Raw genomic sequence first — 19,327 nt, forward strand, 5'->3', positions numbered from 1 at the left:
CATTCTGAGACACCGTGAACAAAATGTAAGCCTTCTTTGAATGTTTGTAAACAAAACTGCCGGCCCTGCCTTTGTAAACAACCGCAGTGAAACAGCAACTTTTCAGGCACATTTCTGTGTTCCAGATACCCAATTACAGTTTGTTTGTTTGTTTGTTTGTTTGTTTGTTTGTTTGTTTGTTTGTTTCAGATTTCTCTCTGAAAGCTGCATAGTGCACCTTTAATCTCGCTCGGCTTGTATGTGGCCTCTCTCCTGTTGCATCTCATCCTGTCTTCTCCTGCTGTCTTTCTGGCTCAGCTTAGCCTCTGTCCAAATGAGGGGGAAGAAAAAAGAGATTATTTATGTTATATGCCGTTATTAAGTTATTGGCCTTGTGCAGCTCAAGCTGTAACCCTGGAGACAGCAGAGTTGGAGGACAGGGGGGAGACGTGCCGTCGCAGATGGTCATTTGCTTCAGCGTCTAGACTGCATTGTAATGAACCATCTCTCTCTCCTACTGTACCGTGCGCCATGCAGCGGCCTTCAAGCTTCACGTTTCTATGTAGCCTCTTTGTAACAAACCATCTGGCTAATCACTTTACTTTTGCATCATGGCAGTGACCATAAAATTATGAAAATACCATGATATTACCATTGGTATCATCATGTCAGTGACCAAAGAAATTATGAAAATACAAATCATTGCAAAATGATGCTCAATATCTGTAGTGCGCTTACTTTGATCTTTAACGTTATGCGGCTACATTGATCTACTGTGTCTGTCCGTCTACATCTGTTTTTAATACATTTTCAATTACTTGTATCCATTTGTTGGACAGAGTTGACATTAGGTTCTAATTTTTTAATAAACCAATGGACAGTAATACCTTCCGCCAATTGTCTATGACAGATCAATGTAGCTGTGAAGCCACCTTTTAATGTAAGGAGTTATTTTGGTTACACATTGCTGAAAGAGTTCAAGTTCAAGTTCAAGTTTCTTTATTATTTGTCATACAGAAATACAGAATACTTTGCATGAAATGTTTCTTTCTGTTTTGCTCCTGAGAGTGTGCTAGGTAATAACAAGATAGTTTAAATAAGTATAAAATAGAAAGTCAAGAAGTCAAGAAGTCAAGTAAAAACAAGTGTAAACAACAATTGTTCAGTATACCTCTATATACAATATGTACATCTGGTACAAAAAAATTGGGAGGTATAGCTTAGCTTAGCTTGTGGTGCCACCTTGTGGTAGTGAGGTGCAATAAGGAATAAGGAATGAGAGATGTGCAATTCCCTTACCAATAATATAAATATAAAGTGTAAAGTGTAAAAGTGTAAAGTGTGGTAAAGTGGGTGCTACAGTGTGTTGTTTATTTAAAGTGAGTGTGTGTGTGCTGTGGGTGCGTTGATGGCCTGTTATTGTTCATTGTTCAATCATTGTTCATTGAGCATCTTGATGGCCTGGGGATAGAAGCCCCTTCTGAGTCTCTCTGTGCTTGCCATGAGACTCCGGTATCGCTTGCCTGACCGCAGCAGTTCAAAGAGGCAGTTGTTTGGGTGGCTGGAGTCTTTGTTTATTCTCTTAGCCTTGCCCATGCACCGCTTGTCGTAAATGCCTTGGAGAGTGGGAAGCCCCCCTCCAATTGTGCGTTCGGCTGAACGGGCCACTCTGTAGTCTGCTGCGGTCTTGTGCAGTGCTATTCCCAAACCAGGAGGTGATATTGCCAGTCAGGATGCTCTCTATTGTGCATGAGTAGAAGTTCTTGAGGATCTTCTGACTCACGTTGAACTTCCTTAAGCGCCTCAGGAAGTAGAGGCATTGTCGTGCCTTCTTGATAACACTGTCAATGTGTGTGGTCCATGTCAAGTCCTTGGATATGTGGACTCCGAGGTACTTAAAACTGTTCACTCTCTCAACCGGTGCCCCGTCGATGTTGAGGGGGCTGCAGTCCCTGACCCCCGACCGAAAGAGAGGAGTCAGGAATAAGCCCCAGCTCCCTGAACCCAGAGAGCTGAAGAGGAATTTTGAATGTCCAAGCATTAGTTCAACTTAGTACAACTAGAGACCGCTATACCCGAGACACCTCCTTCATTTGTACCGCAATTTGAGACCGAGCGTGGAACAAAACGCACAAATGCCATCCCCATGCACATTCAAGTCAGTCTCCACCCTCGGGTCTTTGGCCACCGGCACGGTCCATCGTGATATTGGAGATGGATCGAGCAATAGACTGTTACTGTACCACGCATGTAGCTGTCAAAGCCCCATCACAAATGCAGTTATGTGAATAGAAAGGTTCTTGTATATGCTGTCATATTATTTATTGCCTCTATTTATTGTTTATATAGGCTACCTAATACCGACATCAAAATAGATTGTATGCCTCTACAAATCATATGCAGGTAGAACATTTACGGAAAATCCTTCGCGATTTGGAATGAAATTGACAGAGAACTTTAATCCCTGGGTATTAATCGAACGAAGCGAAGAAAAAGCAGTCATATTCCAGCATGGTTATTAATGACACCAATGGCAAACAGTGGTTAACGGTCTTTATTAGTGTTTGCGCTGCCCAGGCAGCAATGGTCTTTAGGAAGTTAATAGATATCATATCCAACTGTTTCCGACATCACCGTGTACACGTCTGTCAGCCTGTCGCGTATTTCTCCCAGGCGTTCGCTCGGTTTAGTCCACTTTTCCACATTTCATGGGGGTGTTTCATTACCATATTATGGTTAATTACGGGCGGTTCTATATGCAAATACGTAAAACCGTGCATGAGCGTGGAGCATAGATCAAATGATATTTATCAACACAGAGTACTTGCAGGTGTGCGTGGGACACGTCTACGCACGTGTGATAAATCCCGATTTTTCTGTACGTACACACATTCTAAATTCTGGGCTTAAGAACGAAAATAGAACACTTTCTAAGAATTGTTGATAAATGAGGGCCCAGAGCTTAACCTTATATACTAGTAGTGACCTCATACACTTTGGTAATGGCTGGTTGCTTCTAGCCACTTCATGTCAGGGACCCGATCGACATCAATACTGGAAATCATGATCAGATAATTGGAATATTATTTTTGAAATAACCCAGATCAAAGGTAAGGACTATCTGACATCAATTCCACCTTGATCCTACAATGATTTCATATCAATCCAGCCGATCAACGTATGTAGTATTCAAAACGAATGCAGTTGCTGGCGATCAAAGCATCAAAAAACTACCCCCCCCCTTTCATGCATTCATGATGAAACATAATAGCTATTATATACCTTTTATTTGGAAACAGTAGCATGTCCAGGCGAGCAACGCGTACGCTTTGGTAACACTTTATAATAACACTTTATAACTTATTTGTAGATAATGAACTAATCATGAACAAATCATTTATATACATTCGTAAATTATTATTAAATCATTTATAACTATATTTGTATAACATTTACAAATTAGTTCTACATTATTTATAACTCATTATCAACATTGTTTGTACTTGATTTGTTCATCATTAAATAATGTTGTTTGATGTGTAGTAACACATTTGTAGATGCTTTGAAAAATGGATATGAAAAAACGACTATACTGTACCTCCATTTATTTGTTCATGTTCAACAAATGATTTGTTAAGACATTCATAAAACATCTATAAATCATTTGCAGATGCTATTGTGTGCCCTAATCTGAAGTGAAGACTATTCATCATTCATTCATCATTAACAAATGTCTAATAGTTTGTTAAATATTTGTTGACTTTTTCATCACGTTACAAATGTTGTAGACAGCTTTCGGATCCACCCTTCTTTGTGACATAAAACAGTGACAGAATTCGGGTTATAGATAAATGCAGTTTTATTAGCACAAACAAAGCAACAACCAATAAACATTGTTTGTAATCAAAAGAAAAAGAGTCTCTTTTGACACGCCATATACATGTAACCTGGGGGACACTAGGAGTATGTAGGAAGTCACTTGAGACTTGAAAGTTGAAAGTTCACGTTTGTTCTCGTCAGTTTGAATGGAGCTACATGTTATACTAGCAGAGCCAATGAATTTGTGCTGCCCCACGCTTTTAAGGTATGAGCAGGCTAAACACACTTTTTGTTGGTAAATCTATTCCATCATTTCCGACCTACAACTTAATAGTCCTATATTTTGTGTAGACGTACTTGATGTGGTTGGCACTAACGTTACATATTTGAATGCTGTTTGTTCCTAATGTGTGCTCAGTATGTGATGATGACACAAGGGTGATAATTTGTATTTTCAGGCTGTATCGGCGCCTATACAGCCTGAAAATACAAATAATTATTACCCTCATGTAGCATACACACGTCGGCCCACATACTATTTTCCAGGACTACATTCATTCATTGACAGTGCCTGCTCTGCCTCGTGGCCGCCTGATGGGAACGGCTGCCAGGTGCCCCGCAGCAGGAAGCGGGCTCCCTCCCGGAGTCCTGCTCTCTCGCCCCTCTCGCTACAGCATCCTCCTGACTTTTGCTCTCCGGTGGCCAAGCGTGGTCGCCTGCAGGATCCTGTGCCGGAGTCTCCTACTCTGAATGGATCGGATGCAGAGTCTATGGACACACCTGCTAGCACAGGATTGCTAGCGTTGGATAGCATAGCCAACTTTACCCTTTCCCTCCTCTCTGGTGTTGATGCTACAAGCTTAGCTATCCCTACCCCCTCCGTGGTTAATGCTGCTACCATAGCTAGTGTTTCCCCTGGTGCTAGCAACTCAGCTAAGGCTAGCACAGCTGGCCCCAAGTTCACTAGCTTTCACATCCCCCCTCCAGAGTATATCGTCCTGGGTGACTCTATTGTCAGATATGTTAACATCCCAAATGCCATCTCATACTCTTACTCCGGGGCTAAAATTCTGGATTTAATTCAATTCCTCCCAGGTATTGTTGAACGCAACAAGTCAGCACACACAGTGATTGTCCATGTTGGCACAAATGACATCCGGGGTAAGGGGGGGTCAATCAAGCTAGGCAATGATTACAAGACACTGGGAATGATTATAGAATGCCTGGGGAAAAAATGTATATTCTCTGGTTTACTCCCCACTCTTGACCGAGGCTCCGGAGATTTTAGCCGGACATACAGTGCTGATAGATGGTTATCTGGCATTTGCGATGCTCGTGGTTTTGGTTACATCAGCAACTTTGATGCATTTTGGAAAAAACCTAGCCTGTACCGTGACAGATTACATCCCAACACCAAGGGAAGAAAAGTCCTAGCTAGCAATTTCCACTGCTATGTCAGGTCTGCCTCAAAGTGATGTCAGGACTATAGGTCTTCTCAGCACCACTCCCTCCACCATGACATGTCACAAGTGCAGCCCCTCCAAGCTGTAACTTACGAAGAGCCTATTACGCAGCTACCTGTAGGCCTACATACATTACAAAGAGACAATTTGATGTACATTAATTATCATTGTGCCCTCTCCTCCCCGCCTCCCGCTCCCATTCCAACAATTGTGGGCTACAGGCCAAGTAAACTGCCGGTGGGCAGGCGATGTAGAGGGGGTCACCTGCACGCACTATCCATAGGTACTCCAGCTAACCCAGAGAATAGCTCCACTATTAAAATGGCCCTCCTCAATCCTCGATCCATAACCAACAAGTCTTTTATTATAAATGACCTTTTTGTCCGGGAAGAGTTAAGCTGTCTATTTCTTGTAGAGACTTGGCAAAGAGATCTGGAACAGACTCATCTCAATGAACTCTGTCCGCCGAACTGTAGCTCCATTAGCACTCCACGGATATCTGGTCGTGGAGGTGGCCTTGCGTTGGTTCATAAAACTTGTATTGCATGTCGGACAGTGAACTCTGAGTCCTTTCAATCCTTTGAACTACAAATCACCATAGTTGGCAGAGCGCATCCATTTTATTGTATTTTAATTTATCGCCCTCCTGGCTCCACTAGTCTTTTTTAACCGAGTTTACTGAGTTACTTACATCAGTGATTAAGCTGGACAACGTGCTGGTCACCGGTGATTTTAATTTTCATGTTGATGACGTCACATCAAAGGCCGCATCAGATTTTCTCGCGATTACTGACTCTTTTAATTTTGTTCAGCATATTTCGGGTCCTACTCATGTAGCCGGGCATACTTTAGATTTAGTTTTCTCACATGGGTTAAACATTAAGAATGTCAACCTCCAGGATTTCCATCTGAGTGACCATAAGTGTATACTTTTTGATGTTTGTTTTAACTCTGATGTGCTCCCTCATAACCAGATGACGCACAGACGTATAATTAAGCAAAACTCTGCAGATACATTTTCAACATTATTTGACTCTGATGTTCTGTCCAATTGCAATGAGTTATAGTCCCTTGTGCAGTCTTTTCATGACCAATGTTCCACTATTTTGGACATAGTTGCTCCTTTTAAATCCAGACCTGCCTCCCGTACCAATTCTACTCCCTGGTTCAATGAGTCTATCCGCAGTTTTAGACGTCAGTGTAGAAAGACAGAGCGTTTATGGAAAGCCTCCAAGCTTGAAGTCCACAGGTTACATCTCAAGGAGCTATTGATCCAGTTTAATGACATGATAAGGGATGCAAGAACTGCATATTTTGCTAATCTAATATCATCCAACAAGGGAAGACAGCCTTCCTACCACTGTCTCTCCTCCTCTCACGCTGCTAGACTCGTTCTCTCTCCAGTCACCTTAGAGCAGGTTTCTATAGTGCTGCACAAAACGAAACCCTCTTTTAATCGCCTTGATGCTGTTCCCTCATCCATGATTTTAGAGGTCCTTGACTCAATTGGTCCCACAATTCTGTCAATAATTAACCGCTCTCTGGCATCAGGTTCTGTCCCTAGCCTTTTTAAACATGCCATAGTTCAACCTCTTTTAAAAAAGGCTAACCTAGACCCCTCTCTTCCTGAGAATTATAGACCAATCTCCAAACTACCTCTGCTGTCCAAGGTGCTGGAGAAAATTGTGGCTGAGCAGCTTCTCATGGTTCTAGAAACCCATAATCTGCATGACCCATTCCAATCAGGCTTTCGGAAATTTCATTCCACCGAAACAGCCCTTCTTAAGGTTACCAATGACATTGTAATGGCTGCAGATGATGGTAAACACTCACTATTAGTTTTATTGGACCTCAGTGCAGCCTTTGACACGGTTGATCATGTGGTTATGGTGCGTAGGCTCAATGATGTGTTTGGGATCTCTGGGTCAGCACTGAGATGGTTCTCATCTTACCTAGCTGATAGAAGCTTTTCTGTGTCAGTGGGTCAGTTCATGTCGGACTCTACCCCACTGTCCTGTGGGGTTCCGCAGGGTTCTGTGCTAGGGCCAATGCTGTTCTCCCTATATATGTTTCCCCTAAACCAGATTATTAAACGTTTTAATGGAATATTTTATCAATTTTATGCGGATGACATCCAATTGTATTGTTCTTTTAAGCCCAGTGAGTGTAATCGTTTTTGCATTATTAATGAATGCATCGATGCCATCAAGAGCTGGATGGCTGATCATTTCCTTCAGCTTAATGCAAGTAAGACAGAAGCCCTCATTATTGCTCCCGACCACATCATCCCCATTATAAAAAATTCTATTGGACCCTTGGGTCAGTGTGTCAAACCTCATGTGAGGAACTTAGGTGTAATTTTTGATGACTCTCTGTCTTTTAACAGCCATGTCAACCAGCTCACACGGTCATGTTTTTATCAGCTCAGAAACATTGCCAAATTAAGATTTGTTGTTTCTAGAGCTGAAATGGAAATGATCATCCATGCTTTTATTTCATCACGCCTGGACTATTGCAATTCAATTTTTACCTGTCTGGATAAATCTGTGCTAAACCGCTTGCAAATCATTCAAAACGCAGCGGCAAGGCTTTTAACTGGGACAAGTAGGCGTGCCCACATCACCCCTATTTTATCCACTCTACATTGGCTCCCCATTAATTATCGTGTCCATTTTAAAATTCTTGTTTTAACTTTTAAAGCCCTCCAAGGTAGATCCCCTGTGTACATTTTTAATTTACTGCGCCCCTACTCCCCCAGTCGTGCACTTAGGTCCTCCCACCAAAATCTCCTGGTTGTCCCACGGACCCGGTTAATAACAAAAGGTGACCGGTCCTTCCAATTTATGGCCCCTACCCTTTGGAACACCCTCCCCCTTTCTATGCGTTCACTTGACTCCCTATCCACTTTTAAGGAACAGTTGAAAACGTTTTTATTCAGACAGGCTTTTAAATAATTCCTGGTTGTATACGTTGTTTATTTATTTATAATTGTTTTGTTTTTAGTTGCACTCATATTTAGTTATTTAATTGTAACTATGCCTATGCTTACGATGTCTCAGAATTGTTTTATGTGTAGTGCGTTCATCTCTATGTTGCTATGTTTTACTTCTGTGAAGCACTTTGTGATTTTATCTGAGAAAGGTGCTATACAAATAAAGTTTACTTACTTACTTACTTACTTACTTACTTACTTACTTACTTACTTACTTACTTACTTACTTACTTACTTACTTACTTACTTACTTACTAACTACATACATATACTGAGCGCACATTAGCCAGCCAGCAACTGCGTTCACAGGAATGAGGAAAGGTCCAACCACATCAAGTACGTCTACACAAAATATAGGACTATTAAGTTGTAGGTCGGAAATGATGGAATAGATTTACCAACAAAAAGGGTGTTTAGCCTGCTCATACCTTAAAAGCGTGGGGCATCACAAATTCATTGGCTCTGCTAGTATAACGTGTAGCTCCATTCAAACTGATGAGAACAAACGTGAACTTTCAAGTCTCAAGTGACCTCCTCTACATACTCCTAGTGTGTCCCAGGTTACATGTGTATGGCATGTCAAAAGAGACTCTTTTTCTTTTTATTACAAACAATGTTTATTGGTTGTTGCTTTGTTTGTGCTAATAAAATTGCATTTATCTATAACCCGAATTCTGTCACTGTTTTATGTCACAAAGAAGGGTGGATCCGAAAGCTGTCTACAACATTTGTAACGTGATGAAAAAGTCAACAAATATTTAACAAACTATTAGACATTTGTTAATGATGAATGAATGATGAATAGTCTTCACTTCAGATTAGGGCACACAATAGCATCTGCAAATGATTTATAGATGTTTTATGAATGTCTTAACAAATCATTTGTTAAACATGAAAAGACAAGTCTGGTAATTGCTTTGAGTGTATTCATAAAAGTCCACAAATAAACAAACTATTAGACATTTGTTAATGATAAATAGGCTTCACTTTAGATTAGGGCACACAATAGCATCTGCAAATGATTTATAGATGTTTTATGAATGTCTTAACCAATCATTTGTTGAACATGAACAAATAAATGGAGGTACAGTATAGTAGTTTTTTCATTCATGAGTTATAATAATGTAGAACTAATTTGTAAATGTTATACAAATATAGTTATAAATGATTTAATAATAATTTACGAATGTATATAAATGATTTGTTCATGATTAGTTCATTATCTATATAAAGGTCTTATAATTGAGTGTTATTCTAAAGTGTTACCAACGCTTTTAGCAAAATTCACATATCGCTCCATAACGCAGTTACCAGGAATTAGCCAGGATCACTCTGAAACTATACAATATTCACCACGGTATAACACGCGAACGTATACATGAACAAATGTATTCTTTTTCACATGTTGGACGAGAGATAACTTTACTGTCAAATGAGCCATAGTATTGTCTCCATAGCTATAATATAGAATATAGATATAGCCCTGCAAACACTGCAACGCACAGTGAAAATCCCTTTCTTTTAAAGCGGTGGCCCATTGAGTACAAGGATGGATAAAACAGCCCGAGTCAAAACCCGGAATGTTATATTCCAAGCCTGACTGATTAATACAAGATATCATAAATAGTGCTGAAAGACACAGCAGCAGCATGGGCTAAACTGCTTATTTTATTTTTGTTTACTGTACACAATTTTAAATACACATAAGCTAAAGTTTACACACACGCAGGGTGGGATATGCTGCAATTACATAAAGCTTTGCGTCATTGTTTTGCAAATATGGGAAGGACATTTATTAACTAGGCCAATAGTACAATATTTAAAACTTATTGAAGGCTATCTTGAATCTTCCTGAAATCACAGAAAAAAAGTTTCGAGCAGAGCAACGTGTGCAACATTTATATAAGCCATAGTAAAGCACAACAACAGGCCAGCGGCGGCCTTGGCTTTGGCCTACCTCTTTGAAGAAAGTCCGGCAACAGTCCAAAAGCCAATAACAAAAAACGTTGCCATAACATAGGCTAATAATAAATCATCTTCACCCATTCAGCGCAACAGTTAGGCCTAATGCCTGATTGGCCAACTTTGCCTGACCCACCGAAGACAGATCACAGGTATATGCCCTATGCCATGAATGTCATGATGTCATGCATGTTGTGTATGTCATATATGTTACGATGAATTGAAAATGGGGGACCCTGATGTAAACAAGACGAAAGTCTTTCTCTGGTCTGCATCCCCTTAACAATTGTGTGTATTGAGCTGTACTGTATTGTACCCATTCTGCAATCTGTTAAATAAAGTTTTCATTCATTCATTCATAGAGGGAGGTGTGTGTGTGCGTGTGTGTGTGTGTGTGTGTATGTGTGTGTGTGTGTGTGTGTGTGTGTGTGTGTGTGTGTGTGTGTGTGTGTGTGTGTGTGTGTGTGTGTGTGTGTGTGTGTGTGTGTGTGTGTGTGTGTGTGTGTGTGTGTGTGTGTGTGTGTGTTTTGTCAGTGTGTGTGTTTTGTGTGTGTCACCTTGCGTAGTCGCACAGACGCTTTAGCAAGGTCAGGCAGCCCCAAAAAAAGGGAGAGAGAGAGAGAGAGCAGTGAGCGGCCCGGCCGAGCCTGAGTTATTTATTCAAAAACAGAGCACTACCCGGCCCGATCCCGTCGGGTCGTGTCAGGCCCCGTCGGGCTCCGGGCAGGGATGCAGACCTCTAATCCACACCACTTGGATAACAGCAGATCAAAGCCAAAGGCCATCTGATTCTTGTTGGTATGAATGGTCTTATTGATGCCAGTGACTGTTAATCAATTGTAACTGGAACAATGCTTCCAGCTATGAATCGAATCATTGCTATGCTTCGGTGAACCATATTGTACAGTGTGCTACTGCCGTCACACCTGGCTCACGTCTTGTGTTTTGCGTTGTGGACAGTGGATGATCACAGTGCCGGATGGGGAGAAGATCCGACTTACATTCACCGCCTTTGACCTGGTTCCTGAGGTCTGTGGAGACTTCGTGGAAGTCCTTGACGGTCACAAAGCCGGCTCTAAAAGACTGGGTAGGCTTAACGTCACGCCATATTATTCCCTCTGTCCAATGTGCTGTTTGACTTGATCAAAAACATTTGTGTTAAAAATATCGTCACTTTATGTATGTGTGTGAATGAATGTGTTAATGGAGACATGGGAAAACAGTGATTTGTGTTGTAAAAGTAGAGCATGCACATCCGCTCTGATAGAGATCCTTTGATCAAAAGGTCGGTCGCAATGAATACAGCAAGAGCAAGTTTAACAGTGTGTAGATTCTATTATTTTAAAACTGTGGTTGTAGCCTACACATTTCCTCTGAAATTTACACATTCACCAACTCTGTGATGAATGTGTACATTAAGACTTTCACTACCACACTAACAGAGGGTTAACACTTTCACTGCGACAATACAGAAGGTTAACTGGAAAACATTTCACAACATTACAAGGATATCACACAGTCCTTGAGGCATGGTGATTGGGCTTTGATAGCATTGTCATTGGGCTACGATTGGGCTTCAATGGCTAACTGAATCAGATTAGGATATAAAACACCAAGTAGATCCTTATTAATTGATTCTGGTGTTAGATTTTGGTACATTATTTAAATTTGTTGACCTACTTATGAGAGGCAAGTATATTTTCTTTTTATGTGCAGATTATTAGGGTAGCGTTAACTTGAGCCCAAGAGCAGAACACAGGGGAGAGGAGAATGAGGTTGTTTAATTCAAAGGTACCATGCAGACAGGGTTAAAGAATGTTTGGAATGTGCGACAGGAGAGAGGAAGGTCACTCCATGTGATTCGTAGGAACTTCCAGACTAGATGATTCCCAGGAAGAGTTCAGGCCTTGTGATTCCCAGGAAGAGTCCAGGCTTGATGATTCCCAGGAAGAGTTCAGGCTGGTGGTGTTTCGGGGTGAGACGAACAGAGAGAACAGGTTAGAGCACGGCAGATTAAACAGAGAGAGAGAGCAAGCAACAGTAGAGAGAGGGACCTAGTACCACGGCTGGTGAAGCAACACTCGGACAGTGAGTGGCAGGAAGCGTAGGGCTCATATCAGAGTCGGTGATGAGCAGACAAGTCTCAGGTGCGTTGATTGATCCCAGGTGACAACGTGTGGAAGCTGGAGTAGGAAGCTGCCCATATAAGGGTGTGGAAGCAGCAGGGGAGAGGAGAGGCTCTGGCCACGTCTATACTTTCCGTAGCCGCATTTCTGGCAGACGCTCTCTGATTGGCCACTGTTGCCCAATCGTGTGACGAGCTGTGTCTTTGCCCATTTCCGCGTCGAACAGCCTGCAAACTACCTGGCGTTCTATCGCCATGCTCTAAGACAAACTCTAACCTTAACCAACTTCGAAAGAGTGCCTAAGCTTAACCGTCGAAAGAACTTGCCGTCACGCTCTAAGACAAACTCTAACCGTAACCAACTTTGAAAGAGTGCCTAAGCTTAATCAGTGTAGAAACAGGCGTCGGCCAATCAGAGAGTGTCTTGCCAGAAATGCGGCTACGGAAAGTATAGACGCGCTCTGGCCACGGTTGTAACACAGATGGCAAAGAGCATGCTTTGTACACCCACTGTAGCACTGACCTATAAAATAAATCTGCCATCGGTTTCTCCACCAAATTAAACCTACTTTGAACACATAGGCTAACATACTGTAGTAGATTAGGTAGTAGGTTTTGACCTGATATGTAAGTATAATATATGTACAGTTGTGGCCAAAGATTTACATACACATGTAAAGAACATGTTTTATTGTGTTATTGGAGTTTCCAATAATTGCTGTATGTATATTTTTTATCCAGCTGATTTGGTCAGTAGACCCATAATAAATTCATAAAAGAACCAAACTTCATGAAGGCTTTTTGTGACAAAGAAGTATGTGCTCCAATCACTCTATCACAGAAAATAGGAGTTGTAGAAATTATTGGAAACTATGACATGTATGTAAACTTTTGATATGTATATGCAGCTGTATGTATGGTTTATTTTTTCAAAGACATGTATGTATGTATGGTTTATTTTTTCTTATTTTGTATCTATACAATAAGAACATTAATCAAACAATGACATATTGCAGTCAGCTTTCTGTTGTACCATAACAGTTGCTGTTCGTTTTCAACTTGCATTCGTATCTATGCTGCTTTAATGATTAGTACTTTATGTATTATCTATTTACTTACTTTACAAATACACACCAATATCACAATATCAATACATACTAGATACAGTTTTATTAGTTAAAGAGGGATTTAAAATATACCACAATATCAACACATAACACATGTGATTTGAGAAGCTCTCTGTATTTTAAAGTTGAATAATAATGCATGGTGTGTGTTTTGCTGTCAGAACATGCTGTGGGCTTTGTTAGGCATCAATGAATAAAAAATAACTAATTAATAAAATAAAAAAATTAGCTTCATTATAAGTGTGGGTTGAAAAGTTGCCAAATAGAGGGATATTATTCCACAGTTATATGGATATAAACATTTTATAATGTATACCCTTGACTGCATGGTCTGCAAAGATACCTTTGTTCAGAGTTCAAGTAGCTTGAATAATACATTTAGATTTGGTCGATTTTGTTTTACATAAAATTGTCAAGTATTGGAACAGAGTAGGCTATTTCCATAGCTGAAAAAACATTTGATGTTATTATCTAAAGCACTTTTCAGGATAATACGTGAATAAATATTTGAGTGTGGGTCACCGTTCATCACCTGTTGATGCTGATATTTTCTTTGTCACAGGTAAATTCTGTGGGAACAAGCTTCCACAACCGTTGGAATCCAGTGGCAATGTGATGGTGGTCCGTTTCAAAACAGACGCCACTCTGAACTCCAAAGGCTTCAGCGCGACTTACATCAAGTCTAGCCTTATCCCCACCACGACTACCCCTCAACCGTCCACTGAGTCCACCACAACATCCCATCCACCGGGTAAGACAAGCTAAGCTGAAGATGGCTTGTTAGCATTCATTGAAGCCAATGGGCCAAATTCTAGTTGTAGGTTAGCTTGTTAGCTTGAGTTAATTAGAAGTGTCACCAGAGAAACCCTTTCTATCGTGGCGATTGATTGATTGATTGATTGGCGACTTTATTAACAGATTGCAGAATGGGTACAATACAGTACAGCTCAATACACACAATTGTTAAGGGGATGCAGACCAGAGAAAGACTTTCGTCTTGTTTACATCAGGGTCCTCCATTTTCAATTCATAATGACATTTATGACATACACAATATACAGATACAGATATAAAAATCTAATCTAATAATCTAATTTAAACTAATCATGACATTTATGACATACATGACATACAGATATGCAGTACTGTTAATTTTGTGACATACAAGATATGCAAATATACAGTACTGTTAAACAGAGATCCTAACAGTAAATATATACATACGAGGGGGAGGGAACTGTACATTATAGGGGTGGGTGGGTGGTATTGGGGTTCAGACATTTACGGGGGCCAGTTTTGAATTACAGCCTCCCGTAGGTGCTCTTTGAGAGCGGTTTTGAAGGTGGGTAGGGATTCACATTTTTTACGGCTGTGGGTAGGGCGTTCCACATTGATGTGGCATAATTGCGAAACGTGTTTAGACCCTTGTTTGTGCCGAATCTGGGTTGAACATGATTTGTGGAACTCCCTCTGGTGTTGTGGTTGTGGTATTCACTGACCTTTGGGAAGTATTTCGACATGTACATGGGTACCTTAGTGGTGTAGTGTATCTTGTAGACCAGGCCCATTGCAAGTTGCTGTACTCTGTCGTCTACTCTAAGCCATCCTAGGTTGTCAAAATGGGCAGGGGTGAGGTGGGTTTTAGGAGTAAGGTCAAGCAGTAGTCTGACCAGTTTGTTTTGTGATGTTTGTAATCTTGTTTTTAGTGGTAGAGTCTTCAGGGTATTCTTGTTTACCAGAGAGGATAACCGGTACAAGAATATTGTTCGTTGGTTGACTTTTTTGATTATATTGGATGCCATTTTGTCACAGGAAAGATTTGCCTCTAGGATGGAACCAAGGTATGTAATTTCATCTTTCCTTGTGACAATATTGTCACCCACTTTAACCGTTGGTTTTGCTGAGTTTGTTATTTGATCTGAAGAGAATGGACTCTGTTTTACCCAGGTGTATATGATAGTTTGTTAGAAAGTAACAGAAGACTGGAGTTTAAAATGTCATGGGATCCCTTTAATTTCCCCAAATGCAGGCCTAAAATATTTTGGTCTGCATTTTGATCAAAAGGCTGACTGCATTCTGGTCCTGTTGACTTTCTGTGGGGGAGCTCCCTGTCACTCCTGATCTTTGCCAGTGCAGTTGAAATATGTGGGCCCTCACTACATAATTCATTGGCTCTCCAGCTCACGGCAGCAACAATATTGATGTTGTTGAACCTTCATCTTGAGAAAACGTTGCTATCACAACCCCTGCCTTAAGCAAAGTGGGAGTGATTCCATCAGTGAGGAGTAGATTGCCACAACAGATGTAGACATTTTACAGACACATCTCTTGCAGATTTCCCCCAATCCTACGGTGAATTAGGGTGAATTACGAGGATAGCTACAACATCTGCTCTCTGAGGCAGGAGATCACAGGCGTATGATCAATGAGGTGGGGTTCCGTGACAAAATGAGGGCTTGTTCTCGGTACCGCTGACATAATGGTTACAGAACAGTATATTACGCCTCCGCCTCGCAGCTTTCCCTTGCATAGACACAACACTAAGCAGGTGACAAATACAAGTAGCTCTCCAGAGTTGGAGTGAGGGGGTCCCCCCCCCCTGAGGTTTATCTGCTCATCACTCTAATTAAATCCCCGGTGGCCAATTAATGTACTACAATAAACAGAGCCCTTCACGGAAGCACTGAAAGTATTGAAGCATCTGTTTATTATTACTTGGTTCCCCCTCATCATTAGGAAGCTCTTTTTGTGGTGTTTCAGAGCTGCTCTGAGAGAAAAATTGTCTTCCTCTTTGTGTTTCGTCTGCCTTGTGTCTTTATTTTATTATTATATTATAGTATTTAGTATTTCTCTCTCTCTCTCGTGGTCCCATGTGCCTCTGTACATTCTCTCACAGTTGTGTTGAGCTGTTTCTCACTGGGGATACCAAAGTTATCTTCTCTCGTCTTGTTGCAGGAGGACCAGTAGAGTATTTCAAGTGCTATGGAGGATTACCCTGGTAGAATATATTAAAGGAACACAGCAACATTATGGGAAATACGCTTTACCGTATTATCCGGCTGTAATCTAGCGTAGCTTGGCACAACTGAATTTAAGCGGATACGGACCACTATAGCCTAGCTCAAAACTCTGGTGTTTTGGGCTAGTGGTCCGTATCCACTTCCATTAATTTGTGCTAAACTAGGCTAGATTGCAGAAAAGGAGCCATTTGGGCACATATTGCTGTAGGAGAGAAGAGATAGGAGTTACCCCCGCTCCCTTTCCCAGAGAGCTGGAGGTATTAACTCCTGATTGTCCAAGCCATAATTCAACTTATTACACATAGTGTTGTTTATTGGAAAAGGTCCCAGAGAGTATCTGAGAATACATAGAGATTAATCAATGACAAATACACATCACATGGTTATCAATGCTCACAGAACTAGAGAGATCCCTACATGGATCCCGTTCTGGCTCTCAATAGAATAAAGCATTCATACTCACAAGCACCATAGTTGTCACCGAAAATGGGAAATGGAGGAGGTCAAAAAGCTCTGTTTTTTTCCTCCTCTCTTAACCTCGTGTTCTGTTATATATTGTGATAGCTTACGCTCTGCTCGTAGTGGAACTGTCCCTTTATCCAGTCTAATAATGAAAAAATTTTCTCCACATGCACACACCCATCCGCCTGGCCACACCCACATCCGCTCCTCTACATAAGCGTGGGCGTGGCCACACCATCAGCTCCTTCCCTATTTTCACCACCGAAAAGTGTCTGTAACACACCACGTTAAGTTTAGTGCCAAAATAGTTGTTGGAAAGGAGCTGCGTTGACATTGTATCTTTGTTTTTTCTCTCTCGCAAATTTCCGAAAAAACTAAGAGATAATGTCTTCGCTGTCGGAGGGTCTAGACGGTCACAACGTTACCCTCCACCAGCGCTTCACTATCGCGGCATCCTCCGTGCGTCGTGGGGCATCTCTGGCTCCATGGTCATGACAGCCGGGTGCGCCTGGGCTGCGCACGGTGGAGAGTGTGGGGCCGTTGAGCCCCCATCTCCTGTGAGGTGGCCGGGTTCCGGCCCTGGTTCCCCAGCCAGGGGAAAGTCGGTCGATTTGCATCGCAGACTCTTCGCCTCGGCTCGCTCTCGTCGTAAGACGGCGAGCAGCGGGGGTGAACGGCCTGGTTTTAGTGTTGTGCTGGAGCCGAGCGAGAGTTCTCTTGCCTCTTCTCCATTTAAAATGGAAACTGAGGATTACATGGAGGGGGCGGGAGCTCTCTTGTTCGAAGGCCCAGCGGAGATGTATCACTCTCCCCCTCGGGGAGTGGCAGGGGGTGCTACGTCTCCTTGGGGTTCCTTGTACTCTGGGACTGGGTTAGAACCTCCAACCCCGAGACGAGATGCCCAGCTATCTGCCGCGTCGGACGTTGGCGCCCGGTGCAGCCTCCCATACACGAGGGACGCGAGTGACGTGGAGGAAGGTATGCAAGAGGAGTTGCTTGCCTTGTTCCCCGAGCTCATGGCGGCCGCCGCAGCCGCTAATGGCGTGGCGTTGCTGCAGCCACTGCCGGCACCTGTTCCTGATGACATGATAGGTCATCTCTGGCAACGTCGTCCTGTGAGAGAGACAGGTGTTGTCTGCCCATTCTTCCCAGCAATGGAGGCTTACGTGGCACAGGGACAGGTAATATCCCGCATCGTTGGCCTTACCCCCGCCTACGTGCCAGTCACGCGGGTGGTCTTGTGTGGTTATGGTGTTCTTGTTTTGTTCTTGACTTATTGTTATGTTTCTTCTTGACTTGTTTAAAGAAGACGTGTCCGGCCCATGGGGACATTAACGTGTGTTGTCGGGCCTTACAAATAAATTTGATTTGATCTGATTTGATTTGGTGGGTTTGGTCCAGGGGCTAAAGGACGGGGTGCCTCGGCTTGATAGCCCAATGGCAGCCATACTTTGCCCCGAAATGGTGTGGGAGCCGTTAAGGAAGCCGGTTCCCCAGGGGAAGTCGGCTAGGCAGTTGGCATCATGCAGTGACCAGGTGTACATCGCCTCGACACAGAGCCTGGCTGCGACCTCCAACATCGCGCAGCTGGTGCGCTACATGTCGGGGCTGATGGCCGGCGTGTCGGTATTAGATGACCATCAACGGTACCTTCACGCCCAGGCGGCTGGAGCCATCCTGCACCTAACCCAGCTGCAGGCGATAGCCGCCGGGAAGGAGCGCGCCCTGGCCACTCTCATCCAGCGCCACCTTTGGCTGGAGCAGGCGCGGGTGCCGGACCAGAGGAGGATTCCGCTGCTCACGGCCCCCCTCTCCGATGCTGGACTATTCGGGTCGGCCATGCAGCAGATGACGGCAGCCTGCAGGAAGATGGAGGAGGAGCGTTCCGTGCTCCAGCCCCATTTCCCCCGACCCGATGCCACCGGTGATGTCCGGAGGAAGCAACGCCGGCAGAGGCCTGCGGCCGTTGCCACCATCACCGCCGCCGCTGCTGGGCCTTCCGCCAAGAAGGCCAGGAGTGGAGGGACGGCCGCAGGCCTCTGCCTGTGTGGCTAGCACTCGGTCGAAAGACTTGTCTTCTCTCATCATAAAAGACGGCGTTCTTCTTTCAGTAGTAAGAGTGAACTTTACCTTTTTTATCTGAGGGGGTTGTGTGTATTCTGTTACGTTTAGGAAACGTGGCATCGAGTCCACAACTAAGTTGAGTGTTAGCCTACAGAAGTGATCACATGTAGCTATTGTACCGAGGTCTTTGGACCCTCTCTTTAACGTCTGTTGTTTTTTCTTTACTTGGTAAAGGTGTAAAAATGTGGATGGCAAGTTTTTTCGCACATGAGCCTAAGCCTTGTATAAAAGCCAGTTTTTTACACAAACGAGTT

At 42.8% G+C, this 19,327-nt stretch overlaps 1 protein-coding gene across 1 annotated transcript in view; it reads left to right on the forward strand.

Annotated features, from left to right (window-relative positions):
* The window catches only part of LOC311231736 (cubilin), a gene marked incomplete at both ends in the record, with an annotated part of 148,654 nt that overhangs the window by 50,095 nt on the left and 79,232 nt on the right, over positions 1 to 19,327 (forward strand). Inside the window, 2 exons of the mRNA XM_084318359.1 lie at positions 11,176 to 11,302; positions 14,030 to 14,218. Of these exons, the coding sequence (XP_084174485.1) occupies positions 11,176 to 11,302; positions 14,030 to 14,218 (316 nt within the window). The remainder of the gene's footprint in view (positions 1 to 11,175; positions 11,303 to 14,029; positions 14,219 to 19,327) is intronic.

Source organism: Notolepis coatsorum (genome assembly GCF_963971535.1).
Source record: "Notolepis coatsorum genome assembly, chromosome: 7".
NCBI lineage: Eukaryota > Metazoa > Chordata > Actinopteri > Aulopiformes > Paralepididae > Notolepis > Notolepis coatsorum.